The following is a 25,817-nucleotide window of genomic DNA, read 5'->3' as shown; positions in this document are numbered from 1 at the left end:
ATTTCCCTAAACGCCAAAAAATTTTTATTCGAGTACGTAATTTTACGTTTCTTATATAAATTAAAATTGAAATAAAATATTAAAAATTAATTAATTTTAGTAGTGATTCGATTCTATTTCGTATCAGATTTTTTCCCTAATAACTCGTTCCGGATGAATTTACGCCGACTTTAACGTATTTTCCCCAAGAGCGATCAGAGACGACAAAAAATTTAGCGAAAATTCTCTAAAACCATCCCTAAAATCACAGTCCAGCAGAAATTCGGAAACCAGTTGGAAAAATGTCGTGAATAATCTCGTTTTGGGTATTTAAAACGACTTTAAATTTATAAATAATTAACTCGGATAGCGTAAATTGTGTAGAACACCGTAAACAAAGTGAAAACGATGACGTGTTTGAGGATTTTTTCGAGAAAAACGAATTTGTTTGAAGTAAAAATCGGGTAAAGAATTCCATTCCCCCACGTTTTTTCCCCCTGCATGGCGAAAGTTTTGTTTACATTTTGTGGATCGGTGACGAATGGAGTTCGGAATGTCATCGGAGGAAGTGAATTTAATTAGAAGAAGCGAAAGATCCGTCAAAAGAAAGAGAAATTATTCACCCGAGCCGATTGTTAAACAGAACAACATCAAAAAGCAAAGAAAATCTGTAAACAAAGAGCGAAATGCACCTCTGTTGGACAATAAATCGAACAGAAAGCCTTTGTATTGTAATAAATGCAAGTCTTTATTTATTGTAAATTCTTACAAGTAAGTAAATCTTCTTGCATTTGATACACGTGACTTGTAAATTTCGGGTTCTTTCTTAATATTAATGGCGTGGAGACAAAATGTGTAGCCATTCGGTACGATTACGCCATTGGGAGATTACGGTTCCGACTGCGGGAGTGAAGGCAGAGGAATCGTACCTCTAAGTGTGTCCCCCAAATTGGCCCGCTTCCGGGCCACGTCATGCTGTTGAGACCGTTTAAATATTCGGCCCAAGCAGCCGTGCTGGCTTTGAGTGGAGTACTTGTTATAGTTTTAGTGGGCACCGAAGTGCGAGCACCAAAGTGTGTGACTATGTACCAAGCAAGCCTTGATTGTTGTGGAATTTGTAGAATGGGCAGTGTACTGGTTTGCGATAAAAGCTGACCTTTGGAGACTGATGTCTCGCCGAGGGTCACATTTACGAGTATGGTTCTGTTGACTTTTTTTGCTTGTATGGGGGTGGCAAATCCCTCGCTCAGAGTTCGCGTCTTACCAAACTTTCTGGTTATGGCATAACCGTTATGTCGTTCTATGTAAAATAGTGACAAATTTTGTGAGGGCTAGTTACATACAGTACATTGGATAGAATTGGGTTCATTGCTTACTAAAGGCACTTTACCAGGCAATGTGGTGGTTGGGAACTTATCAGAGTTGTAGATCATGCCCCAAGGAGTAAAATGTCAAAGGCATCAATAGTATGTATGACCCTTTATATATGTATGACCCTTTGTGAGATATTGCCCCCTCTGATATCAGAAATCTATCTAGAATTTTAAAGACCCTCAAAAATGGGGTAAAATTTAAAGATGAAAAAATCCAGAATTATTTCTCAAAGAAAGCTAAAAACATCAACCGATTTCAACTTTACTAGAGGTGGCTAAATGCTCATAAAACACAATAAACACCATCACACCGACTACTTCGGGGGTGTGATCAGAGTTTTACTGTGTAGTTGATTAAGCCTATCTCATGTTTATAGGCTGATTTTGGAGGGCTATACAGTAATACCTCGACTTACTCTACCCCGACTTACGTGAAGCCGGAGTTACACGATTTTCAAATCGCGTCGATTTGTCTTCTGTTTGAGTGCCACGCAACTCTTGATTACTCACTCCCCCCCCCCACACTATTGTTCAGCTTACATGTTCAGACATGTCGCATGGAATCGATGCATAGCTACAATTTATTTTGTGTTATTTATTTCTGTGTTTGTTATATCTACGGAGACTTGAGAGACTCTACTATGTCATCCAAATGAAGTAGAACTGATCCTTCTGCATCAAACAAGAAAAGAAAAACTTTATCTTTGGAATGTAAAGTTAACATTATTAAGGACTTTGATACAAAAATGAAAAGGGGTTACAAATTTTAGAAAATATAGACTCCAACGAAGAGCTCATTTCTTCTATGAAATGAGAAATAAAAAAACTATTAGTATGCTACGAGGAAATTTTGCGGGAGAAAAAAACAATCTTTGTGCCGTCAGACAAATTTGTTAAATTTTATGAAGCCTTCTACATCAAAATAATTTCGGTATACGATTTTAATAATATAATTTGTTATACATATGTATTATCTAAGATTCTATTAAACATTTTTTTCTAAATTATTGTTTTCTTTAGTCTCTGGCCCCAATTAAAAATAATTTGTATGTATTTATATGCGAAATTATACCCCGACTTATGCGAATTTGACTTACACGGTTATTGTTCAGTCCCACCTATCGCGTAAGTTTGGGGTATTACTGTATCTCACGAATAGTGATCGTCAGTTCCTTTGACTCTTTTTTACTCCTATAGGCACAATCTACAGCTCTGATAAGGTCCCAACCACCTCATTCAGAGCTGCAATTTTACCTCTTCTTCTCAGGAATATGGGGTGCATAATAAAGCAATAAAGTGGCTCAAATAGAGTTGATAAGCAAGCCAATGACATAGCCTATTTCAAATTGAATGGGCTTTGTCATTGGCTTACTTGTCCAGTTGTATGAAGCCACTTTACCAGACAATGTGCTCATAATATATTCTTGTCAATGTGTGGTTTTAAATCTATTTCTCAGAATCTGGTATTAGCTGGGATCTTAAACTTTGTATATACTGTGCGATACAGGCTTTACATTATATAAACTTATGTAAAGTAGGATCTTTGCAAAACTATGGTTGTCAAAGGTCTTATACAATTTAAAATTATCACTACTTAGATATTTTTTCCTTATACTCTTTTACTTTCTTATTTTATAATAGTAACACTGTGTTGAGCCATTATTTTTTATATCAAGAATTATTATTGGGCTGCAATTTGAGAAAATTATAGACCTATAAATTCCCACTGTCTGTCTGTTTTTCCTTAATCTCAAGAACAGAGTCAGATAGATAAAAGCCAAGACTGGTGTGGAAAGATTAGGGGCAGGAGGCCCAGATTAAGTATATACAAACTTCTGGAGCAAACCGGAAGTCACGTTATTTCAATTAGAAAATTTTTCTCGAAAGGAGTTAGACGACCAGCACATTTCTATTGCTAACAGAAAAGTATGATGTACAGGGCAAGACACTACTCATTTAAAGTGGAGAGAGTATATTTTATATTAAAAATATGATTAAAAATTGCAGCCCGGCATTGTGACAATGCCACAACAAATAATTTCTCATTGCTTTTCTCATTTTTATGGCATTATGAAGTAAATAAAGAGATTATGTTATCATAATTTTCAAGCAAACTTTTATAAGACTCACACAATCCAGTTCACAGGAAACTGTGTCAATTTCAGCTAGTAGTTTATTTTTAATTTCTATCAGATTCTTTACAATAGTATCTTCCTTTAGACTTCAAAAGTTCTAATTATACCAGAAAATGGTCTGAAATATCCTGATCCTGTACCATCATTATCCTGCAAAATTCAACTAGATATTCTGAACAGAGAATATAGTTGACAATTGATTTGTCATTATATGCCAGAAAAGTGTATTTAATGGGAACATCACCTGTTATTTTCCCATTTAATGTTTTGATTATTCTCCTAAGCAAATTCTATAATTAAGAGTTAATGCTATTTTAATTACATTTTCTATCTTTTGATATACATATGTTTTTTAATAGCCTTGTTGTCTTCTTTATGTATGGAGTTCATTTGTTCAGCATGTGGACGTTAAAATTTCCAAAGAGAATTCATAAATTATTTATTATTGACTATTGATTCATTAAGAAAAGTAGAAACGAAAAAAAAGCTATTATTTTTTTGGTTTTTCACAATTTTGACTAATGTTTTTCCTAATTAGTAACATCAAGTCTCCAGAGACTCATCCAAATTTTGATTATTTTAATGCATCTTTTAATACTATATAATGATCTTGCTCCTAGATATTCTCTATCTTCTTCTTTTAAACACTTTATTTATTTTATAAAACCAATTATAAAATTTTTCTTAATATAATTCCGAATTGACCAACTATATAATTTATTTTGTAGGTCTTGAATGTTCCAGCAGCTTATTAGCAGTAAATTATCTCAAATCAGCTTATCCGTAATTAAATCATTTGAGTTACTCTTAAAACGATCTTTTTGGTTCCCATTATCCTTAGCTTCTGATTGTTATCTGCAAACTAGTTAATTCAAACCTTGAAAAATTCCAAGTACATTAATAATATCACCAGTCTTTCTGTTAATGGAGATTGTCATTGTATTATTATATTTTTAGCAAATCTTTCATTAAGCAGTTCAGCTAGCTCAAATTTGAACCTACCTCTCATCTGACCTTTTCTTTTAATGATAGTTTCAACTTCCTCCTCCCTATTTGCAAAATTCTTTAATTCTTCTCTAAAGAAGGTATATTTTTTGTTTTAAAAAACTGTATTTTGTATCTTATATTTTTAAATTCATTATTTAATCAAGAAAAATGTACCTGGATTACGTCGAATGATGATTATAATGTGTATTCAGAATTTAGGTATGTATCAGTTACTGATTCTTCCAAAGGGTCGAAATAATCTTGTATATTAGAACCTTTTTACTTTCTGTATATTGTATTATCTCCTTTTGCATAGCTTCCTGTAATAAATCAGATTCTAAAGTGAAGTTTTTTTTTCTTTTTTGGGTGCTTGGAATTCTCTTTGCAAGGCCTTCCCTGCCCCTTTTTTTGCATATCTAAAGAGTCAATGTTGTTTGGTGGAATATTGCAAAGGGCCTGAATTAATAAACTTTTGATTAGCTTTAGGGATAACACAATTTTTATTATTATCAATTCATCCCTCATGATTTCATTCATTAATTTGTAACAGTAGCTTGTGTCAGAACTCATTCTAATTGAATTAATTTAGTTAATTAATGATTCATATATTTAGAATATACAGTAGATATATATATGTTACTATGTGTCATTAAGATTAATAATTAGGAAATTTGAAATACTTTTAACTTAAACTATTAAATTTGTATTAATTATCAGAATTGATTGATATTTTATAATTAATTGATGTTACTCATGAATATTTATTCATCTAGATATTATATTTTAACTTTTAATTTTTATTATAAATTAATGATTTGAATCTGTTTCTAAAGTGTTTCTGCAGTTATAAATTGATAAAATTACATTCTATCTTACAGAAAAGTTAGGAAAAAATCTCAGCAATCGTCATTTCCAAGATATTATTTTGACTCCGAATCTAATCGAATGTTACTTTTGTGTGTGGGATGCGGATTGGCTATCAACGATAAAAGCAAGAAAAATCAAAAAAAGAAGGTAAGTCTGTAATAAAACATTTAAATCATAATAGTTTATTGAAAAACTTTAATACCTACAAGTAACTAGCTTTTTTCTATAGCTTAATGTTAAAATTTATGATACATCTTTCTAATCTATTCAAGATCTTAAACAGTTGATCTCGGCTATATACCTACATTAAACAAGATTCAATTATCAAATTTTGTTGGATCCAAAAAGAATGAATAGGGCACTGTAAAATAGAAGTTACAGTAAAGCAACATTAAACATGAAAAAACTTTTTCTTAAACAGTGAAACGCAAGTAGTTTCATCATTAATAATGTCAGTTTGATATTTATATGACATTAATGAAATAAAGTGGTCTAACAAGGCAAATGTTTGTGTTGATTAATGTTCCTTTCATAAAGAAATAATTCAGAATAATTTTTTGTTAATACATTAGAGCAGTGATTCTCAACCACTGTGCCGCCACTGCAAATACCCATACATAAGCGACATTAGACAAGTAGTTCAATCGATTTTACCTTCCTAGGGTGCGTTTGGAAATTGTAACCGGTGTTACCGGTAACTGCTGGTAGTTACCAAGGTATTTAGGAAATGTGACCTAAATAACCATGTTTAAAAATCACTGTTATGACGTCACTGGTTGTCCTGCGATACTTACTGAAGTAACCGTATGTGCCGCCAAATTTTTAAATTATTAAAAGTGTACCGTGATGAAAAAAAGGTTGAGAATCACTGCAGTAGAGCATCAATTATCCAAATACCGATCAACCAAAACATCACTTAACCAAAAAGTTCCAGTCAGCAAATTCACATTTCTGCTAGTGCTGTGGTGCTGCAGCACTCTCCCCCTCCCTGCCAACTTAAACTGTAGGCCTACTTTAATATACTACTTTATTAGAACTCAATGAAAATTAAAAAATTATTGGAAATCAACAAAAGAATGTCAGTTTGAGAAGTTAGGGGAAGTTCAATAGTTGGAATGGCAGGGAGGAGCGCCACTATAGCAATAGCAGAATTAGGCATATTTTTGCTTCTGATTATTTTAAATGAGATTAAACAATAAAATAGATGTAATAAGACTAATCTACATTAAATAAGTTTCAAAATGATGTAGGAAACAAAACTTCAATTTATACACAAATACCTTAATGAACTGGAAACAGATTTCACAATAGCATGCATATTCTGTATATATATATATATATATAGATTATTGTTTATCAGTATATTATTTCTTTGTTTTGCATCTTCAGGCAATATTTATATGAAGATATTTAAAGATTAAATACAACTTAAAATAAATAAATTATTTTTGTGTATAATATTTAAACAGGGCCCTACTCCTGAAGAAAAAGAAAAGTATTTCCAAGAAGCTAAAGCTTTTTCATTATCATTAGTTGATACATTGCATGATAGAGATGCTGAACGTTTATTTTGTCCAGAATTCAAAATTAAACCTTGTGCTTGTTTACAGAAATATGTCCTAGGACAAGGTAATGTTTTCTTATAACTAATTTTAAACATTAAGTTTATATTGAAATATTCAGTATTACAGATATGATTAATTCTTTATTTCCAAATATCATTTTCACATAAATTTACTATACAGAAATATTAAATCAATATATTTTAGTGGCTACAGTTGTCTAAAATATAGAGAAAAATATTACTACATTAGATATAGTTCAATTGAACAATCTATTGCTTTTAGCCTTTAATGTTTTATTCTTAGTCTATATCAATTAGACAAATATACTTGAGGGCTTATCACACCGGTATGATAAGTCCTCATGTATATTTGTCTAATTGATGTAAACTAAGAAAAATTAAATTAAATATAGTATTGTGAAAAATAAATATTTGCAGCACTTCATGTAGTATTATATAAAATGTTAAATGTATTTATTTCATATAGTAGAATCTCATTAATTTGGACTTCGAGACTAGATTAAATTCAGATAACTTGGAATTTTGGAAAATTTGAACTGTTGAGGATTAATAAATATTCACAATACTAAATAAAGATTGCACTTAATTTTACAGACAATTTTTTTTTCATTATATGAAACTGATACTGTTTTCAATGCATTTCTTACCAATTAAAATTTGGATAGAACATTCTCTGCAAGATTGTATGTTTTACATTTTCTTATCAGATGATATACATTAAATTTTAATATGACTTTCATTAAAAATATAAAAATTTTGTATTTTAATTAATAGCCTTAGCATTGATTTTTTAAAATATAAATCTTAAAAGTTATCTATTTATTCTATAAAATTAATATAAAGAAATGCTGTAAGTGTCCATAACTTACAGCAGAAAAATTTTATATTATAACACTAGAATAAAAGGGAGATCCATGATTGTGGACACTTAGGAATTCTTTTAAAAAATCAGATTTGTTAATTAACTTCAGAAGCATCGATCTAAGCTATGAATTACTATTTCAAAATTCAAATATTTGTAACAAAAAAGAGCACAGTAGATACCTATAGAATTTTTCTGGAAACAAAACTTTTGAAAAGTCGTTGAGAATTATTATTATTAGTTTGATCAATAAATTTCTCAAAATAAAAGTAGATTTAACAGAAACATAATCTTGAATTACTACATATCAAATTTGGACTACAAGTTGTTAATAAAATAACACATTTCAAAAAGCAGAATATCGGAAATATGATAATTTACTTGTTATTAAACTAATTGCATTTTTTTGTTGTTTATCAAACAAAATTCATTTTATTTCAAAAGATCATACTTTAAGTTATTAAAAAATTTTAAATTAAACAAAATATACATATAATATTTTTCATTCAATGTAAGAAATTTATTTATTTCCAATTCAGAAATATTATTTTTATAATATGATGTATATATTACATATAATATGTAATATTTAATGCTTTATATTTAATATTAAACTGAAATGAAAGAAAAAAGAAACATACATTTGAAATATGGAAAAGAAATTTAAAAAATGCCAACTTTTCTTGTTTTTTACTCTCTTAATAAAAATAATTACTTAGTGTTTGAATTAAGATTATATAAAAAATATTTTTGAAAGAATTTTTAAGTAAAATAAATAATTTCTATTGAAAATGGATAAATTTCACCTACAAATTTACATTATTAAATTACCGTAACTTGAACTTTACTTTGAATAATTACTTATTACATTTATGTGCTTTGATTTGAATGAGTAATGTGAGAGTTCAGAAACAAAAAAATAGTTTGTTTTTTTTTATAAAGAAAAATATTATCTTAGAAAGCAAAATACATTTGAAAAATTTTACTTTGAATAGACTTAATGTTTTCATTTTAAAATAAACATTCATTAGATGCACAGTTATAATTTTTATATAAAATGTTTACCTAAAAGAATATTACACTTATCTTTTAAATGTTCAGTATGTTCCATTTAAATACTAAAACTCAAATTAATTTTAATTTCAAATCTAACCTCTAGGATTGAACATACTTTTTGTATATATAATGGATTACACGATTTACATTTTAAATATTATTTATTTAGTAGCATAAATACTATTAAGTGCTCATAAATATAATGCATTTTTAATGTACTGTACTTTATTTTTTATAGATGGTGATAATGTTGATCAAACTCATGAAAGGGCAGTTAAATTATTAAAATTATTAAAAGAAGCAAAGCATCTTAGTCAGCAGAAATTTTATAAAAGCCAAGATGCAGTAAAATCAATGGTATTTACAAATTTATATTTATAATAAACTAATAATATAGGAAAAATAAAAAGTATATTGTAATATTATTTGATATATAAGTAATTTAATTTACATTTTCCAATAAAATTATGCCAAAGGTTAAATATTAATGTACTGTCCGAGGTTTTTTCGTCAGGGTTGTATTACTTAAAATACTTGATACATTTAATTTATAATCAGTAGAGGATTGATAAATATATGATTTATTCATTCTTAAATATATTGATTCATTAACTAATCTCTCTCTATATGATTTTTTAAATTTAAGAGTAAAAGTTCTGGAACGAAAATGCACCGAACAAATGTCGGATTGGGAAATGGACAAAAGAGAAGTCACCAGTTCGAAGATTTTGTTTTAAAACAAAGAAAATATCTTCGTGAAGAACTTCATTTATGTGAAAGAGCAACGCAGAAAGTTCTTATGTACTCAAATAATTTCCTTCATAAGAGGTTAAGGACAGAACCTGAGGTAATTGATATATTTTTGATCTATCGTGTTTACTAAATATAAGATGCACTTTTTTCAGATTTTATTATCTCTGAAAATAGTTTGTGTCGTAATTAGCGACCTCTAGTGCCATGCAAATTATTTCTCTATCAGTAATTTTGTGTGTCATTTTAATGATTTTATTAGACCAATATTTGTAATAGTATATGTTTAAGAGGTCAGCTAGCTCAATCAAGCAGTTACAGTAATGTAATAATTATTTGGATAGAAATTGTAGAAAGAGAGATGTAGTACTCTTTCAAGAAATGTTGCATTTCCGGTGCTTCAAACAACACCAAGGATTGCATGTGGAAAAAGTGAAGGCCTAACACAGAAAGTTAAGAGTTTTCTGACTGTGATACTATGGAAAATATTGATATATAACTTGCTTTGCAATAAATATTAAACAAATGTGTGATAAATTTATGTCAACAGAATCAATTCTGTTGACATAAATTTATCACAAATTGTGTATTTTTTCGAAAAAAAATCTATGGATGAGCATGTAAAAATTAAGGTACATCTTAGATTTGATGGCATCTTATGTTTGAGTAAATACAGTAATATTTATTTCTTTTATTCTTATTTATACAAAATTCTGAAACATTATGAGCAAAGCCATTAACGAACTTTAAAAAGAACAAATTTTGTATTTAATTTAGAATAGACTGTCTTGTAATTACATTCAAACACTATATCAATGAGTGATATAAGTGAATAAATGAGGCCAATGTAATTTATATACAAAGATGTGTGTTTGGTTTAAAGTAATAATGGGAAATTAAATCCTTCCAATAAATATTTAAGCATTTTTTTTTAATTTTTAACTACAATACATATCAACAATTACTTTTTTCTTCATTTAACTAAATTATTATTTGTTTGCAGAGAGTTCGGCGAATTAAAAGGAAAAAAGGCAAAGCCGTGCTTGGATTATTAAAGCCTATATCCGATCTTCCAACAGAAATTTGTTGCAAAGATAACTGTGTTTTAATTGCTCTTTCTCATGGAAAATTGTTACAACAGTGGAGAGAGAGGGCAGAAATGGGACAAGCGGAAGCAAGAAGAGTTTTAGCAGAAATGCTTACACCATCTGGTGGAATCAGAACTAATTGTTATAAATTTATCTCATTGGTAATTTTAAAATAATGTAATCATATATCCTTTAAATTATGTCTGTATAGCAAAATATTTATTAAATTTCATATATATGCTACAGGTAACGGGTTGTAGTCGGAGTACAATATCAAAAGTTAGCGATCAGATGAGACTGACCGGAGGTGATCGTGAACCGCCTCAACACGGTTTAAAGAAGTTTTGGCAAGAACAAGCTAAGAAGCACACAGAAGAAAGTAATAAGTAAGTACAATAACGTATATACACATTTTCTTTTTTTTTCTAATTTTAAAGGGGTAAAGATTGCTCTCAACTTATGAGTTCAATTAAAGTTTTCTTCAATTTCAATAACTGTCTGTGGTACATGTTGTACAGAGTTAAACTGGTGCTAAAATTTAGTAAATCGACTGTTTAGTGATGCTAAGTGCCAGTCAGATTGTGACCCCTCATGCCACAGCCTGCAAAATGTGCACGGGAATTATTTATAATCATGTTAGACACTGTTTGAAAGAGTGGACACAACTAAAACAATTGTCTTATAGTATTCAACAGAAACATTTCGTTTTTGTAACTTCAACAGAAATTTTATTTTGGTAATCTGCTAATCAAGAAATTGTCAAAAATTGGGAGAGGTTGCTGAGAATTTACCACAAAATTTATTCAGTTGTCAATTGTAAGTTTCTGTTGTAATTATAAATTTATGTATTTGATAAGCTTATATGTTTTAGACTTTATAAAATACTGAATATAACTTCCTCCAAAAATAAAAATAATAAGAAAAGCAAAACATGAAGTTTTATTTCAGTTTTGATAGCCATGAAACTGCAAGTACACTGACAGAATGTATGTGTAATAGAGGAAGTAGGTTTCCTTGCATAACATGATGTATATGCATGGCAGCCTACTACCCAGCACATTGGACAGTATCTCAGTTTTGCTTTATAACTTATATCAATTTCATTTTTACTGATATCAACAAAAAGAAGTAATAAGTTACAATTTGTCACTTATATGCATTGGACATCTACATTTCTTTTTATAAAACCCTTTGCATTCAAATCATATGTAACTGATTGGAAAATTGTACTCAATTTATAAAAATGAATAAGAAATCAGAAATTCATTTATGCCAATCGATTCCCAGATACTTGTCAATACAAATTCAAACAAATTTTATTTTTAACTAAATTAATATTGGAAAAGAAAGAAATTAATTGTATAGATTAAAAAAATAAAAATTTCACATAAAAGTTTGAACAACAGGAGAGTTATGAAAGGTTGTTGGTGAAGACACAATTACAGAGCACTTTAAATGTGTTAAGAACTCGAACAGGATGGAAACTGAAGACTATGATGACAATGAAATAGGGAACAGGAGTTATGACAATGGTGTATTGTTCCAATGACTTTGCAAATTTTTTGTATACAAATAATAATAATAAATAATAAAAGGTCAACTTATATTCAGCCCAGTACAGTATTTCAAATTATATGAAAGATAAGTTTATTCTTTATATCTATTTTCCATTTCAACAAAAAATTTCGGCCTGGCCCTTAGTTTGTCCATCACAATTTCCTCAACAATGTTAAAACTTGAACAACTACATGGAAATAAAAAAGTTTTTAGAAAACTTTGAGTACTCAAATATCATTTTAAAGAACAAAGTACAAGCTTGGACATTTGCTATTAAAATTAGTAATTAGGTTTTTTTTTTATTACCGAATCTCTCAATAGTTTAACTTTTGCTAGAATGGAATAAGTATAGTGCTCCTTTAACATGTTTACTCTGACATTTTCTTAATAAGGCATTATGCATTTTTGATGAAAACATTGCATTAAAATATATTTAGATTTAAGAAATGCAATGATACTAATTGTAAGTTGATTGTGTCTTTTCATTCTGGCAATGAATTGAAACTCAAACATAAAATAAAAATTTACTGCATTTTTACTGTTGAAATAATTCAATAAATTCATTTTCAGACCCGAAAATATTGAAGATGGAACTTTGGCATTTTTGTGTGAAACAATAATGTCGTCAAACAACATAGCTCTGAATATTTGTACCGAATCTGTCTCGACATCCGATTCATTACCGATTACCACTCTTCAGACAAATATGGAAAGTGTGTCGCAGAATCACGTAAATCTCTCGGAAGAAAGTGCACTGAAGGTACGATAAAAATAAATGTAGGTACAATGCCGATATGTTAATTGTTATTTATATAAAATTTATATAATTTTAGGGAAGTCTTATAGAAGAAAATGAAAGTTCTATAAATACTAATAAAACACAGAAACTGAAAGATATAACTACAAAAAAGCAAGAGGTTTGCATTTATTTAATAAATCATTCAATTCTTATATTGTGATATATTCTGATATTTTAGTTTTGTGCATGCTAATTTAATTTTATAAAATATAAAATTATCTACCAGTTAAACATTCATACTTTGTAATGAACAGTCAAACAAATCATTCTGTGCAATTATGACAAAAAAAAATACTTAACGCATGTTGAAATTTATAATAGTAGTTAAGCTTTTTCATGTTCAGACAAATAATTATATTATCTATAAAATTCCTAAAATAAAGAGATTGTAGTTAATCCATTTATAATTAATGGATTGTGTAGAATCATTTATCCTTTCCATTTTGTAACAAAAAAAGAAAACATTTGAATGTTCATTAAATGTTATGGATGTTATTATCAACAGATTTAATTTAAAATCTTTCTGTTGATAGTTTTCTTTAATATAATACTTAGTTTCTTTTTTGTGTTAAATACAAAGTCTTCCATTACAAATGATATACAGGCTCTTTGAAAACGAATGCTACCATTTTAAATTACTTTAATTATGTTAATTATTATCCGAGAAGTATGCAACAGAACACCAATCAATAGAGTAACCGTCCGATCTCCCATACACATTCGAGCATCTCATTACATACTACCTGTAGGAAACGTCGCAAACAAAAATGGCTATTCCACAACAGAGAAGGCATTCTGTGTTCTGCAGCATACAAAGTCAGAATCACTCATTATGAGCCGTATTATAATCCATAGGAGCCGTAGAATCGCAGCTGCTGTGGGAGGAGTGACACTGGGTATGCCATAGCCAGTGTAAGAATTTGTGCCACATGACAAGAGGTGCACACATTGAGAAATTGTGATGGGCAAATGCAAAACTTGAAGGAATGTATGTGTAATAGAGGAAGTAGGTTTCCTTGCATAACATGATGCATATGCATGGCAGCCTACTACCCAGCACATTGGACAGTATCTCAGTTTTGCTTTATAACTTATATCAATTTCAGTTTTCCAATGTTTTAACGTACGTTACGACATCCTTGGATAATAATTAACGTAATAATTAAAATGGTAGCATTCTTTTTGGAAGATCCTGATGTATAGATTTTCTAATTTTGTGTTTCAGCTAGTACAATATTGAAATTATTCTTCTAATCTGTGATTTTTAGCATTAAAAAAAGGATCATTAAAATGCATTGAAATTGTGAAAAATGAAATTATTCTGAATCCAAATATTCAGCATTTGATTATTATTAAGAAAAATAATAGATTTAAAAATTTTGTAACCTACCATCATCCAATTACATTGATTTTCTCAGACTACATTTTATAGATTTGGGAAATGTTTAGAATTCCAAATATATATACATACACACACAATTAAAAATTACAATTCTAATTCATTAAATTATATTTCTTTCTCAAATGAAATGTAGAAAATTTTATACATCATCATTTCATTTTAGACACAAGATTCGGTAACATCACAAGTATTACCGGCCTTAGAAAATGACACAGAAGAACAGCAACTAACTTTTAGCATTCCTTTTAACAATACATCCTCATTAGAAATGACAAATCAGCCACTTTTATCTCATCAGGTATTTAAATTTCCAATTCCTTCTTTATTGTTTAATAAATTATAACCGCTCAGATACATAATGTATTTCAGGTGATAGTTGAGGGATTAAAGGGAACGCAAGTTCTTTCGAATTTGGGAAGCGTAATCGTGATACATTCGCCATTAAAAGTGATCTCGAGTAACGGGAATGGCATTGGTTCTGGAGATTCCATCAAGCAGCAGATCATAACGGTAAACGTGACAATTAACATTATGCATTTAGACATTTAATGTCACAGTTTAATTTAAAAAACTTTTTTTTTTTTATTTTGCAGCTGCAAACCCATCCGATCACAGATTCTCATTTGCCACAATAGTAAATGCGTTTTTTATATCCCAGATTAGGAAATGTCTGGTTTTTACTTTCCCGGCTGTTACGTATACATAACGAGGAAAGTATTGAAATCGTGTCAAATTTGACCCTTGTGAACTTTTTGCAAATCTCCACATTTTGACCCCTCCAGAGTCCAAGTAAAAAAAAAAAAAAGTGTGTGTTGGCACGTATTTGGCTTAATATCTCAGGATGGGGTAAAGATTAATATATGAAATTTGGCATGGTGGCTTGTATATCAGGGGCATTGAAGATATTAAATTTTGGTAGTGAAAGGTCAAGGAGAAACAGAGGGGTCATTTATCTCTAGACATAGGACTTAATGTTAATGATGAATAAAATCTTCATTAACATTTACACTCTTTTATAAACCTCACCTCTACCCTCAAAATTAATTGTAATTAAAGATATAAAAAGTTTTTATAATGAAATATGATAATGGATGGTGCCACACACACTTATGAGTTTTTATTTAAAAAAAAAGGTAAATTATTAAGCAAAATAACTTTTATAACAGCTGGGAAAGTTATGCAACACTCATTGCTAGACTTTTTTTAATTTATTATAGTATTAAGAACGGAATTAATATTTTTATCATCATTTAAAGATAATACAATTTGTATAAATTTGTGTTAGATCGTGTTTCGGAAACACTTTTACCATTCTCATGTATATATAAACGTTATGCCATACTTGGACAATTCTTAAACAAATTTTAGTATCTATTCAAGTCAAGTGTCATATTTTAAACTTTAAAATTATATTAATTAATTCAAAGTAAATTGTATCATTCGTTAAAACTTAAGATCGGAATATAATTTTAAAATGTTCATACAAAAACTTCTCATATTTTCTTTCTTCGTTTACACAAAGCGCTTACATATAATATATTTGTTGATGTAATTTATATGAAATTCTATTTAGAACAATAGAATAAAAAGTATTTTAAAATTTAATTTAGATCACTTTTATGTGCTGAACACAAACTCTTTGTTTTACATGAGTCTAATATACGTGTTGAGAATTATAAAATTTTCCTTGTGACTATCTTACTGTGCACAAACCACAAATTTAAAAATATAGTTTTGTATCCAATAATCATATAATTTATATCTGAAGAATTCACAGAGTATAACATAACTTTTTAAAATTTTTCACATTAAATCACGTAATGAAATTGCAAATGTCACCCTTTTTGGCTCATTTCTATTCTGGAAGTGTTTTTAATTTTGGTTTGACACTTCATATCATCGATTACCTATCCAATAAGTAATTAGTCTGATGTGTTTCTACGTAAGTCAGAGTAGTGTTGAATAGAATTACATTAAAATGCTCTGTTTATTTTTTGTATTTTATAAAATTGGTTTCGAGGGAAAATTTAATTCTTTTCCCTTTTTGTTAAAAATACTCTTTCTCTTTACCGATAATATTAGAAGTGTAAAATAATTTAGTTAAGAAAACAGACAAATTGAGTGCCGTGTGTTAATCAGTCTACTCCCAAAGAAACATTGTAGTCTTCAATGGGCAATACATGGAAATTTTTGGCTACATACCACAGACATGCAGAACCATTATTAAGAAACAATACTGCAGTAACAAATTTTAAGATATAATATATATTTTGTAAGAATTCCCCTACTCAAGTTGTGATAAGTACTGTACCTGCCTTGGGTATTTCCAAAGCTTCTTTTCTTGATAAGGAGATACTAAGCATACATTATATAACAGTAGAGCTTTTGATGTAAGAATATTCTTACGTTCAATTTTTACATTATATATTAGTAAATTTCATAGGCAACACTGTACTAAAATTGCAAGAAATTCATATCTTGCATTTAACTTTGCCACATTCCCATTTGAATAATGAATAAGACATTCCAATTGGCTTTTGAATATGAATTTATATACATTAATCTTCTCGATTTGATATTGTATCTAGTAAGTCGGTAAATTTTTGCTCTTGAATATCCTATTCCCACTACCAAAAATTACACGGAACAATTTTATACTGTTTGTAAGTATATAACGTCATCAAAATCACCTTTATCAAGAAAGAATTTTACTTGTGTGATAGTAGATGAAATTCTGCAGTTTCTCAGTTGGCATTTCTTTACAAAATCCATCTTTTACAGAAATTGACAATTTATTTTTGTTTTATACTACAGATCTCACTGCATATGTGATGTGTTTACTGAGGTCATTTTACTTGGTATAGTGTCTACTATCCATCCCACGTTATGCCAAACGTTTCCTTCTTAACACATTGTATACATGATATTTACTAATACTGTATCAGTGGGGGAAAAAACTCGTGTTTACATTAATATTTTATTAATATAATCTAATAGACGTGGCAAATTTTAGAGCCATTGTAAAAAAATCAAATGCAATTTTTGTGTTTGAATTAGTGTATTAAAAGCTTAATACATTTTTATAAAAACTCTACAGCCAAATGTTTAATTGCACATTACTTCATTTAAAACAGATACAAAATGATCAACGAAGAGGGAATTTGCATAATATCAGTATTTATTCATAATAAAACAGATTTATTTTGCATGAAATTTTGTATATGCTGGCATAAAATGAGTTTGGTTTTTAACTGCATTTTTGCAAAAGATGAAACAACAATAATATATTCTGGGTATAAAGTAAGATGCTATTATAGAACATTCATTTTAATTATTTAATTTAAATTTCACGTTTCTGTTCTGGACATAAAAATCATTAAACTATTAGTCTCGCACATAATTTTTTTTTTAAATTGGAAATATTAGTAAAAATGTTGAAAGAATGTTTATTCTTTCAACATTTTTACTAATATTGGATAGTTTCAGATGGCCAATTATGACATGGATGCAGTTGATGCTTTAACAAACATTAAAGTTTTTGGATAATCTATGAATAAATCTGATTATCAGCATCCTTTAAACTAATAATAGAGTGTTTACAACAAAGCCTGACAATACCATCATTTTGTAGAATTAGTTGTATAATAATCATTGAAGCTTTGCATTTAAGAATAGAGAAATCTATAAGAAATAATAAAGTAAGACAGAAATAAAAATTACTTCCTGGAGACTGGGGCAGTCTGATCAATGCATTGTCAAATTTTATTTTGTCTTTGCTAAAGACCTGCTGTCAGGTTTGATAAATCCTACTATAAATGTAGACCTCCCCTCTGGTTTTTATAACTAGAGAGGAGGTATACATTCAAAATGGCAGATGCAAACAAGATGCATTTGTTTACATTAATGTTGAGGTTGTGTGTTGTTAATGTTATTTCAAAAAGGCAATACAGTAGTGTAGCGAGTGCAAATTATATTAATTGGGTTTTGAGAAAGAATTTGGTTAATAAAATTCTTATTGGATAGAGTTTGTAACCTCTGGCATTTATTCCCTACCTCAAAAAAAAATCGGTATTGTTTGTTTATAAGAAAGAAAGAATTCGTCGATAATAATTGCACATGTACTTGTATTGCTGAAAGTTCAGAAAAGTATAAACACGTGTATATTACCATTAGTTTTCATTGATCCAATAATAATCTGTTGTGAGTTTACATCCAACCTAGGTGAAGTTGTCAAAGTTTACTTGGTGTGTCTAGCACCTAGGCAGGGATCAGTTTCCATAGAAAGACCTACAGGGAGGTATCCTGTAGGTCAGGCAGATCGTCCACGTGCATCCCATCAAACCAAACTTAAATACTTTAAATGCAAGTAACCTTAACTTTATCAATAATTAGCATTTTTGCCACTAGAGGGGAGTCAATTTGGCTTGAATCACAAATTTATATACATGATTCATGCTAATGCATTATCTTTAAATATGGCAGTGTCTAATAACAGTTAAGTCTATAGAACTAATATTTTTAAGATATTTATTCATGTTTAACGTTTATCCTAATGGAAATCATAATAAGCCTAATATCCTTGTTACTTTATTGCACACAGTGCATGGGCTCAAGTTTAGTCAAATGCCAAAAGATGTACGTCATATACAATTTTCAGCATTTAGGGGAAGTTGGGAAATCCTGCTCACTTAGGTATCTCAAAACAGAATGAAATTGTTAATGTGTGATTGTTATGGTCAGGTAGCAAATGTGGTAAATCTGTAGTCATGTGGTCGTCGTCATTGGAAGCAGAGTTTCATTCGTTTGCAATGTGTTTTTGAGACGATCTCTAAGAAAATTTTGGAAATTTCAACCGAGGATAAGTACATCTTTGTTAATTTTAATCATTATGTGTATAATTTAAAATAAACTACATATATTTAGCTTTCCATTCTTGTTTGATTTATAATTTGCTGTTAGACTAACAAAAAAGCATCGGAGTCCAATATGGCGATGAAAAACAATGACGCTCATGTAAGCAAAGTTCGACAACCAGTTTCTTTAGGTGACATTTCACCAATTTCTTGTATTTCAAACAATACTAAGAGACACCACCTCTCTTCTCTCTACAAAACTTTAAACCTACAATGTGGTCCTTGTACAAGAATCATATTGTATTAACAATAAACCTGCTTGTTTACCCACTAAATGTGTAATACTTCAGGGGACTAATAAATACCCATGGAGCATTATTATTCTCGAAAATAAGAACATACCTATTTTATTTCACAAAAATCATAACAACCAATACATTACCTGCTGTGAAATTTATGGACACGACACTAAACTGCTCATAATTAACATACATTGTCCCAAATGTATTGATCTTCAAGATAAAAATATCTTGATCTTGAACAACTGTTATTCACCTCCAACTTTCTCAGCCAGCTCATCTAACATTTACAAATACATACACAACTGGAAGGTGAAGATGACACTACACTAAGTGACCATAAGTACATATCTTTCGAAATCAACATCCTAATCTCAACATTCTAGAGGAACCAAGATATTGCACTGCCTGGGCAGACTGGGAATGATGGAGAACATACATTATGGATAAAACTGACATAACTCCCTCACACTTAAGGGAAGAGGCTAAGAGAAAGATCGAATGAAATCTCAAAATTATTAAGGACGGCCTGTGAGATCGCTATACCAAAATACAGAGCAAAGAATAAACCAGCCCCCCTGGTGGAATGATATTCTGTCTGAACTGAGGCTCAGAAATAACACCCTCAGCAAAAAGTATCAAAAAACTAAAGAGTGGACACAAAGGTCAATCTACAAACAACAATATTTACAGCTACAAAAAGAATACAAAAAACCACATGAAAGATTCTAAATTGAAATCCTGGAGAGAATACTGCACTAGAGCTAGCAAAGACCCTTGGGGGTTTCTTACCAAGTGGAGCTGTAACAGATTAAGAAGAACATGGAGGCTGTCCACCATGGAGAAACTACAGGACATACAAATGATCTGCAAACTATCATCAAAGCTATATTTCAAAAAATGTGTGTAGAAGACAACAAAAATGAAGATCTCGACATTCATAGTGAAATCAGAGATAAGATTAAGATAAATGTAGATATTAACACCCTTGACACAACCCTTTTCACACAGGAAGAAGTTGGCAAAGTAATCACTAACCCGAATAACAGAAAGACTGCTAGGCTCAATGGAATTACCCCAGAGATCATCAAACAAATCTGGAAAATAAACCCAACACTTCTTCACCTCTTCAACGCTTGCCTACATTTCAGCATCTTCCCCAAGGAATGGAAGAGAGCCAAGTTGGTACTTGTAACTAAACCTGGAGATTACAGACTGATTTTCCTGTTACCTGCACTAGGGAAAGTAATGGAAAAACTGCTTACAAACAGACTCTCTTGACACCTTGAGTCAAATAACCTACTGAGTGATAATCAAATATGGTTTTAGAAAGCAAAGATCAACATTATCATAGTGGCAATCAACAACATCAAAGGACTACTTCACAGAAATAAATATGTCTTGGGACTTACAAGGGAACTGTCGGAGTGTCATCTAATAGATTTTAATAAAATTTAGTTAATGATTATGTTAAAACTATACAAACTCTATGACAAATTTGTAGTATTCACTAAAAGTGTTAATCAGAGTTATTAGCAATCAAATGTCGTACTATTTTATAGTGGTTTAACACAAATATGCAAATTTTTAGAAGTGAAAGGGTCGCGGAGGAAGACGGCGATATTACATTTAGAATAAATGCTGGAATTTTCGGAAATGGGAGAAGAATTAATAAAATTCAGTTTAATTACGTTAAAAGTATGCAAACTCTATATTAAATTTGTAATGTTTACTAAAAGTGTTGATCAGGATTAATAGCAATCAAATATTGTACTATTTTATAGTAGTTTAACACAAATATGAAAATTTTTAGTAGTGAAAGGGTCGCGGAGGAAGATAACGAAAACCGAGGTATTACTGTGACTTTGGTTTTCGTCATTTTTTGCAAAAAATTTGCCCCGGATTTCGTCGGCGTGCCACATGATCTCGTTGCTAATTTTGCGAAAACAAAGAGCGACCCACGCATTTTTCTGCTCACAAGTCATCGTGGCGGTGTTTCTTGCTGTATGAGCATTACTCCGCGCGTCTAGCCAAACAATTCCATTGCTTCCATTCTTTTTAGTTCCATCGTGGGACCAAAGAAAGTTTCCAGAGCCAATAGCCTTTCAAACAAGGCCAGGAACACGATCGAGTTGAAGGAAATCATTAAAAAATACGTGACCGGCATTAAGATTGCTGAAATCGGTCGCATGTACTGTACGGGAAGTCGGCATCCACGATAAGTTTCGTTGTGGCGAAAAAGGAAGCAAAACGGAGGCTAATGTAGCAAAAGGTGTAAATGTGCTAATGAAACGGAGACCGCAAACAATTGAAGAGGCCGAACAGTTATTATTAATTTCGATCAATCAAAAACAGTTAGATGGCGATTCTGTTTCGGAGACCATTGTATTAGTTTTTTATACTCATTTTATATTAATTTCTTAATTTTTTTTAGTATTAAACACTACGAAAACAGAGGTATCACTGTATTACATTTACAGAGTAGAAGAAGGAATAACTCAAATAGGAAACTCAATAAGGAAACTAAAATAAATATTATAAAAGATTAGATATATATACTAGTTTAACAATGACATTTAATATAAAAGTATTGATAGAATAAATATAAAAAAAACAATCGAAACGTAATAAATAAATACATTTTAATAGATATATTTAAAAGTTATTATATTCACAAATTATTAGATGGGCAACTATTTACATGATATTTTTCAACAAAGCAAAATAAACAAAGAATCTGTTGGCATCGTGCACATTTAACAAATCGAAGATTTTCGCAATTACTCTCGACACAATTTAAACTGTCAGTGTTTAAAAAAGAAAAACAAACTTGTTTTACATTTAAGAATTGACACTTTTCATTTATGAGTCCAGAAGCGAACCGTGCATGTTTAATCAAATTATTAAATATTGGCGCAGATAATTGATGATGAAGAATCGAATGTAATTTTATAATGCCATTTCTAGTTGTCCAAAACAATTTCATCGAAGAATCATTACAGAATAATTGTATAGCATTTAAAATTTCTTTAGCTAAAAGTTTTAATTGTCTATGAAATCCGACATCTAAAGGTTGGCATATAGACGTACACTTTGGTGGAATAATTAATATTTCGCATGAATTTCGATTTGTAGATGTTTGAAATACTGTATTATAAATATTAATATTTGTTTGTCCACTCCACGAGTCAATTATTAATAAAGAGTTTTCTGTTATATTTGGAGATAATACGTCTTTTACATAGTTTGTAATAATTGCTGTAGATAATTTGCCAGATGAGCTAGCTGTAACAGTTACGTTTGGGGCATTGAACAGCGATGCTTGAACTCTAGGTCCAAAGGTTCCACGAGCCTCTTGTAAGCAAATAAATACATTACCTACAACTTGTCCGTTAGCATTAACTAAATATTGAACAGTGTAGGAATGCGTAACTTTATTACTTGGAGAATGTGCAAATCCAATAGTGTTTTTTTCTCCTTTATATGAAAGTGTTCTTGGTGAAATCATTTCGTATGAAAAACCACACTGATCCGTATTGAATATGAAGTTACGCAAATAAGATGGCAATAAATTTTTTACTGTTGTTTGAAATTGCGCAGCTTTTACTAAAATATCCTTTTCGTTCACTATTTCTGTTTTATTTACAAGTTTTGTAATCTTTCGAGATACTAATCTATATTCTTTTTTAAATTTTGCAACCCAAGAATCACTAGCTGTAAATTTAATTGAACTATTCAGTTGAAGAAATTTCTGTAATGCCCATATTTTTAATTGATTTCCTTTAACAATTTTATAGCTGCCTCGAGCTTCGTCAAACATTTGTTTAGTATGTTCTTTAATGATTTTTAACGTTTCAATTCTATGCTTTCGAGATTTAAATTGTTTTTCCCATTTATATAAATCACTAAAACGTTTTAATTCTTTAGCGAAACTGTAATGTGTGTACAGCGGAAACTGTAATGTGTGTAATTTCCATTTTGGGTGTTTCTTATGCAAGTTAAGAATTTCTTCTTTTCGTTTTGTTGAGATTATATTCTTATCGAATTTTTCATCATCTGAATATCCTGATTCACAGTCAGTGTCTGCGTTATCAATTTCTTTCTCTAGAAGCAGACATGTTATTTTATTATCTGAAATAGGCCTATCTATAATCAAATTATTATTTTCCATCTGACAAAACTCTTCGTCATCTCTACTTACATAACTACTTAAAATATCGCTAAATGCATTAAAAAGCAGTTTGGCTACCTGTTTATCAACGTCTGAAATATTAGGCCTACAAATATTTTCTGTAGGCCAAACATTATCACATAAACGTTTAAATTCTGCTATAATGTTTTGAATATTTACATTTAATTCTCCCATTTTCGAAAACTACAATTTATTCATGAATGTAATAGCGCCGTCTTTCTCCGCGACCCGTTTCACTACTAAAAATTTGCATATTTGTGTTAACACTTTTAGTAAACATTACAAATTTGATATAAAGTTTGTATACTTTCTACGTAATTAAACTAAATTTTATTAATTCTTCTCCCATTTTCGAAAATTCCAGAATTTATTCTAAATGTAATATCACCGTCTTCCTCCCCGACCCTTTCACTTCTAAAAATTTGCATATTTGTGTTAAATCACTATAAAATAGTACGACATTTGATTGCTAATAACTCTGATTAACACTTTTAGTGAATACTAGAAATTTGTCATAGAGTTTGTATACTTTTAACGTAATTATTAACTAAATTTTATTAAAATCTATTAGATGACACTCCGACAGTTCCTTGTTAGTATAGACATCCAGAAGGCATTTGACACTGCATGGTGGCTATGATTCTTTATAGACTAAGGCAACTACAATGCCTCACAAACATACTCACAAAATTATACTGATGAAAGAATACCTTCATGAGAGAACTATTGCCATAAAAACAGGAAATATTACTTTTGAGAATGAGTATAATAGGGGCTGTCCACAGGGCCCGAGCCCTGTGGACAGCTTCTATGGTGCATCCTTTTCAATGATTTTTTGGCTCAGGACTTCAGACAGGACAAAATCATTGCATATGCGGATGACACACTTGTGCTGTTGATGGGGAACTCTAAAGGAAAGGAAAGCAGGCTATGTCAAAAATAAGCAAATGGGAAGGAATCGTCTGGAACTAGCCAGGTGCTCAAAACTTGTACAAGAGTGTACTGACAATTCAGATGGGGTTGGAAAGTATAAAAATAGAGAAAAACATTAAATATTTGGGGATTATACTTGATTTTAAGCTGCTTTGGACCAAACATATTGAGAACATTTGTAAGAAAACAGGATTAATCTTTCAATCTTTCTCTGAGGTCACTAAAAGTAACTGAGGGCTTGACTCTCATGCTATGGACTCAATTTATAACATGATATTTATTCCAATAATTACCTATGCCTGCCAAATTTGGGAAGAAGCCACTCACAAAATACATAATAAAAGGAAACTAATATCAGCCCAAAGGAAAGCACTTACTGATTCTCACCAAAGGTTATAGAACAACTCCTACTAACAGCCTCCAGATAATTGCTAGAAAAGCCCCATGGATCTTGAAATCAAATACCATGCATTAAAATAGAAACTGAAACATGATAACAACATTACCATTGGGGATGAGAGACTTAAAAAACAACGATTTTGAATGGAAGATCCTTACACACTTATCTAGAACCCAAGTGAAAGAAAATATTTTTACTCTGAACCATTGACAGACAATCATATAGACGTATACACAGATGGGTCTAAACTCGACAATAATGTTGGTGCCAGTTATGTAATATATCATAAATATATGGAAACTGAGAGCAAACTTCTCAATTAGATGATACATCCAGTGTTACACAAGCAGAATTGTTGGTGATTGCCACTGCAGTGGAAGACTGTATTGCTAAATACCCACATCATAACATTAACATCTATTCTGACAACCAAGCAGCTATTTACATAATTCAAAACTCTGATACTCACCCAATTATGAATAATATTAATACTATGATACAAAATTCAAATGGTGACTTTTCCCTTAATTGGCTGAGAGGATACCAGGGAAATATTGGCAATGAAAGAGCTGACGAATTAGCAAAGAATGGCAGCCACCAACCTAGAAAAACACCATAATATACAGCAAATTACCACCAGTGATAGGATTCAAGGCTATAAAAAAACTATATATTAAAAGAATGGCAAATGTTTTGGGAC

General features: G+C 30.2%; 1 protein-coding gene across 1 annotated transcript; it reads left to right on the top strand.

The window, feature by feature from the left end:
* The first annotated feature begins 245 nt into the window (after nucleotides 1-245).
* LOC136989525 (uncharacterized) lies at nucleotides 246-16,045 on the top strand. The gene is made up of 12 exons (XM_067287725.1): nucleotides 246-750; nucleotides 5,353-5,488; nucleotides 6,811-6,970; nucleotides 9,083-9,201; nucleotides 9,491-9,691; nucleotides 10,598-10,843; nucleotides 10,929-11,068; nucleotides 12,810-12,999; nucleotides 13,073-13,156; nucleotides 14,604-14,738; nucleotides 14,810-14,950; nucleotides 15,034-16,045. Exons 1-12 carry the CDS (start codon nucleotides 521-523, stop codon nucleotides 15,073-15,075), a joined length of 1,824 nt encoding a protein of 607 aa, XP_067143826.1. The 5' UTR covers nucleotides 246-520; the 3' UTR covers nucleotides 15,076-16,045.
* The last annotated feature ends 9,772 nt before the right edge of the window (nucleotides 16,046-25,817 follow it).

The sequence above is a fragment of the Centruroides vittatus genome, unplaced genomic scaffold, assembly GCF_030686945.1.
Source record: "Centruroides vittatus isolate TY-2023 unplaced genomic scaffold, ASM3068694v2 scaffold_576, whole genome shotgun sequence".
NCBI lineage: Eukaryota > Metazoa > Arthropoda > Arachnida > Scorpiones > Buthidae > Centruroides > Centruroides vittatus.
This window is presented reverse-complemented; position numbering and strand designations above follow the sequence as displayed.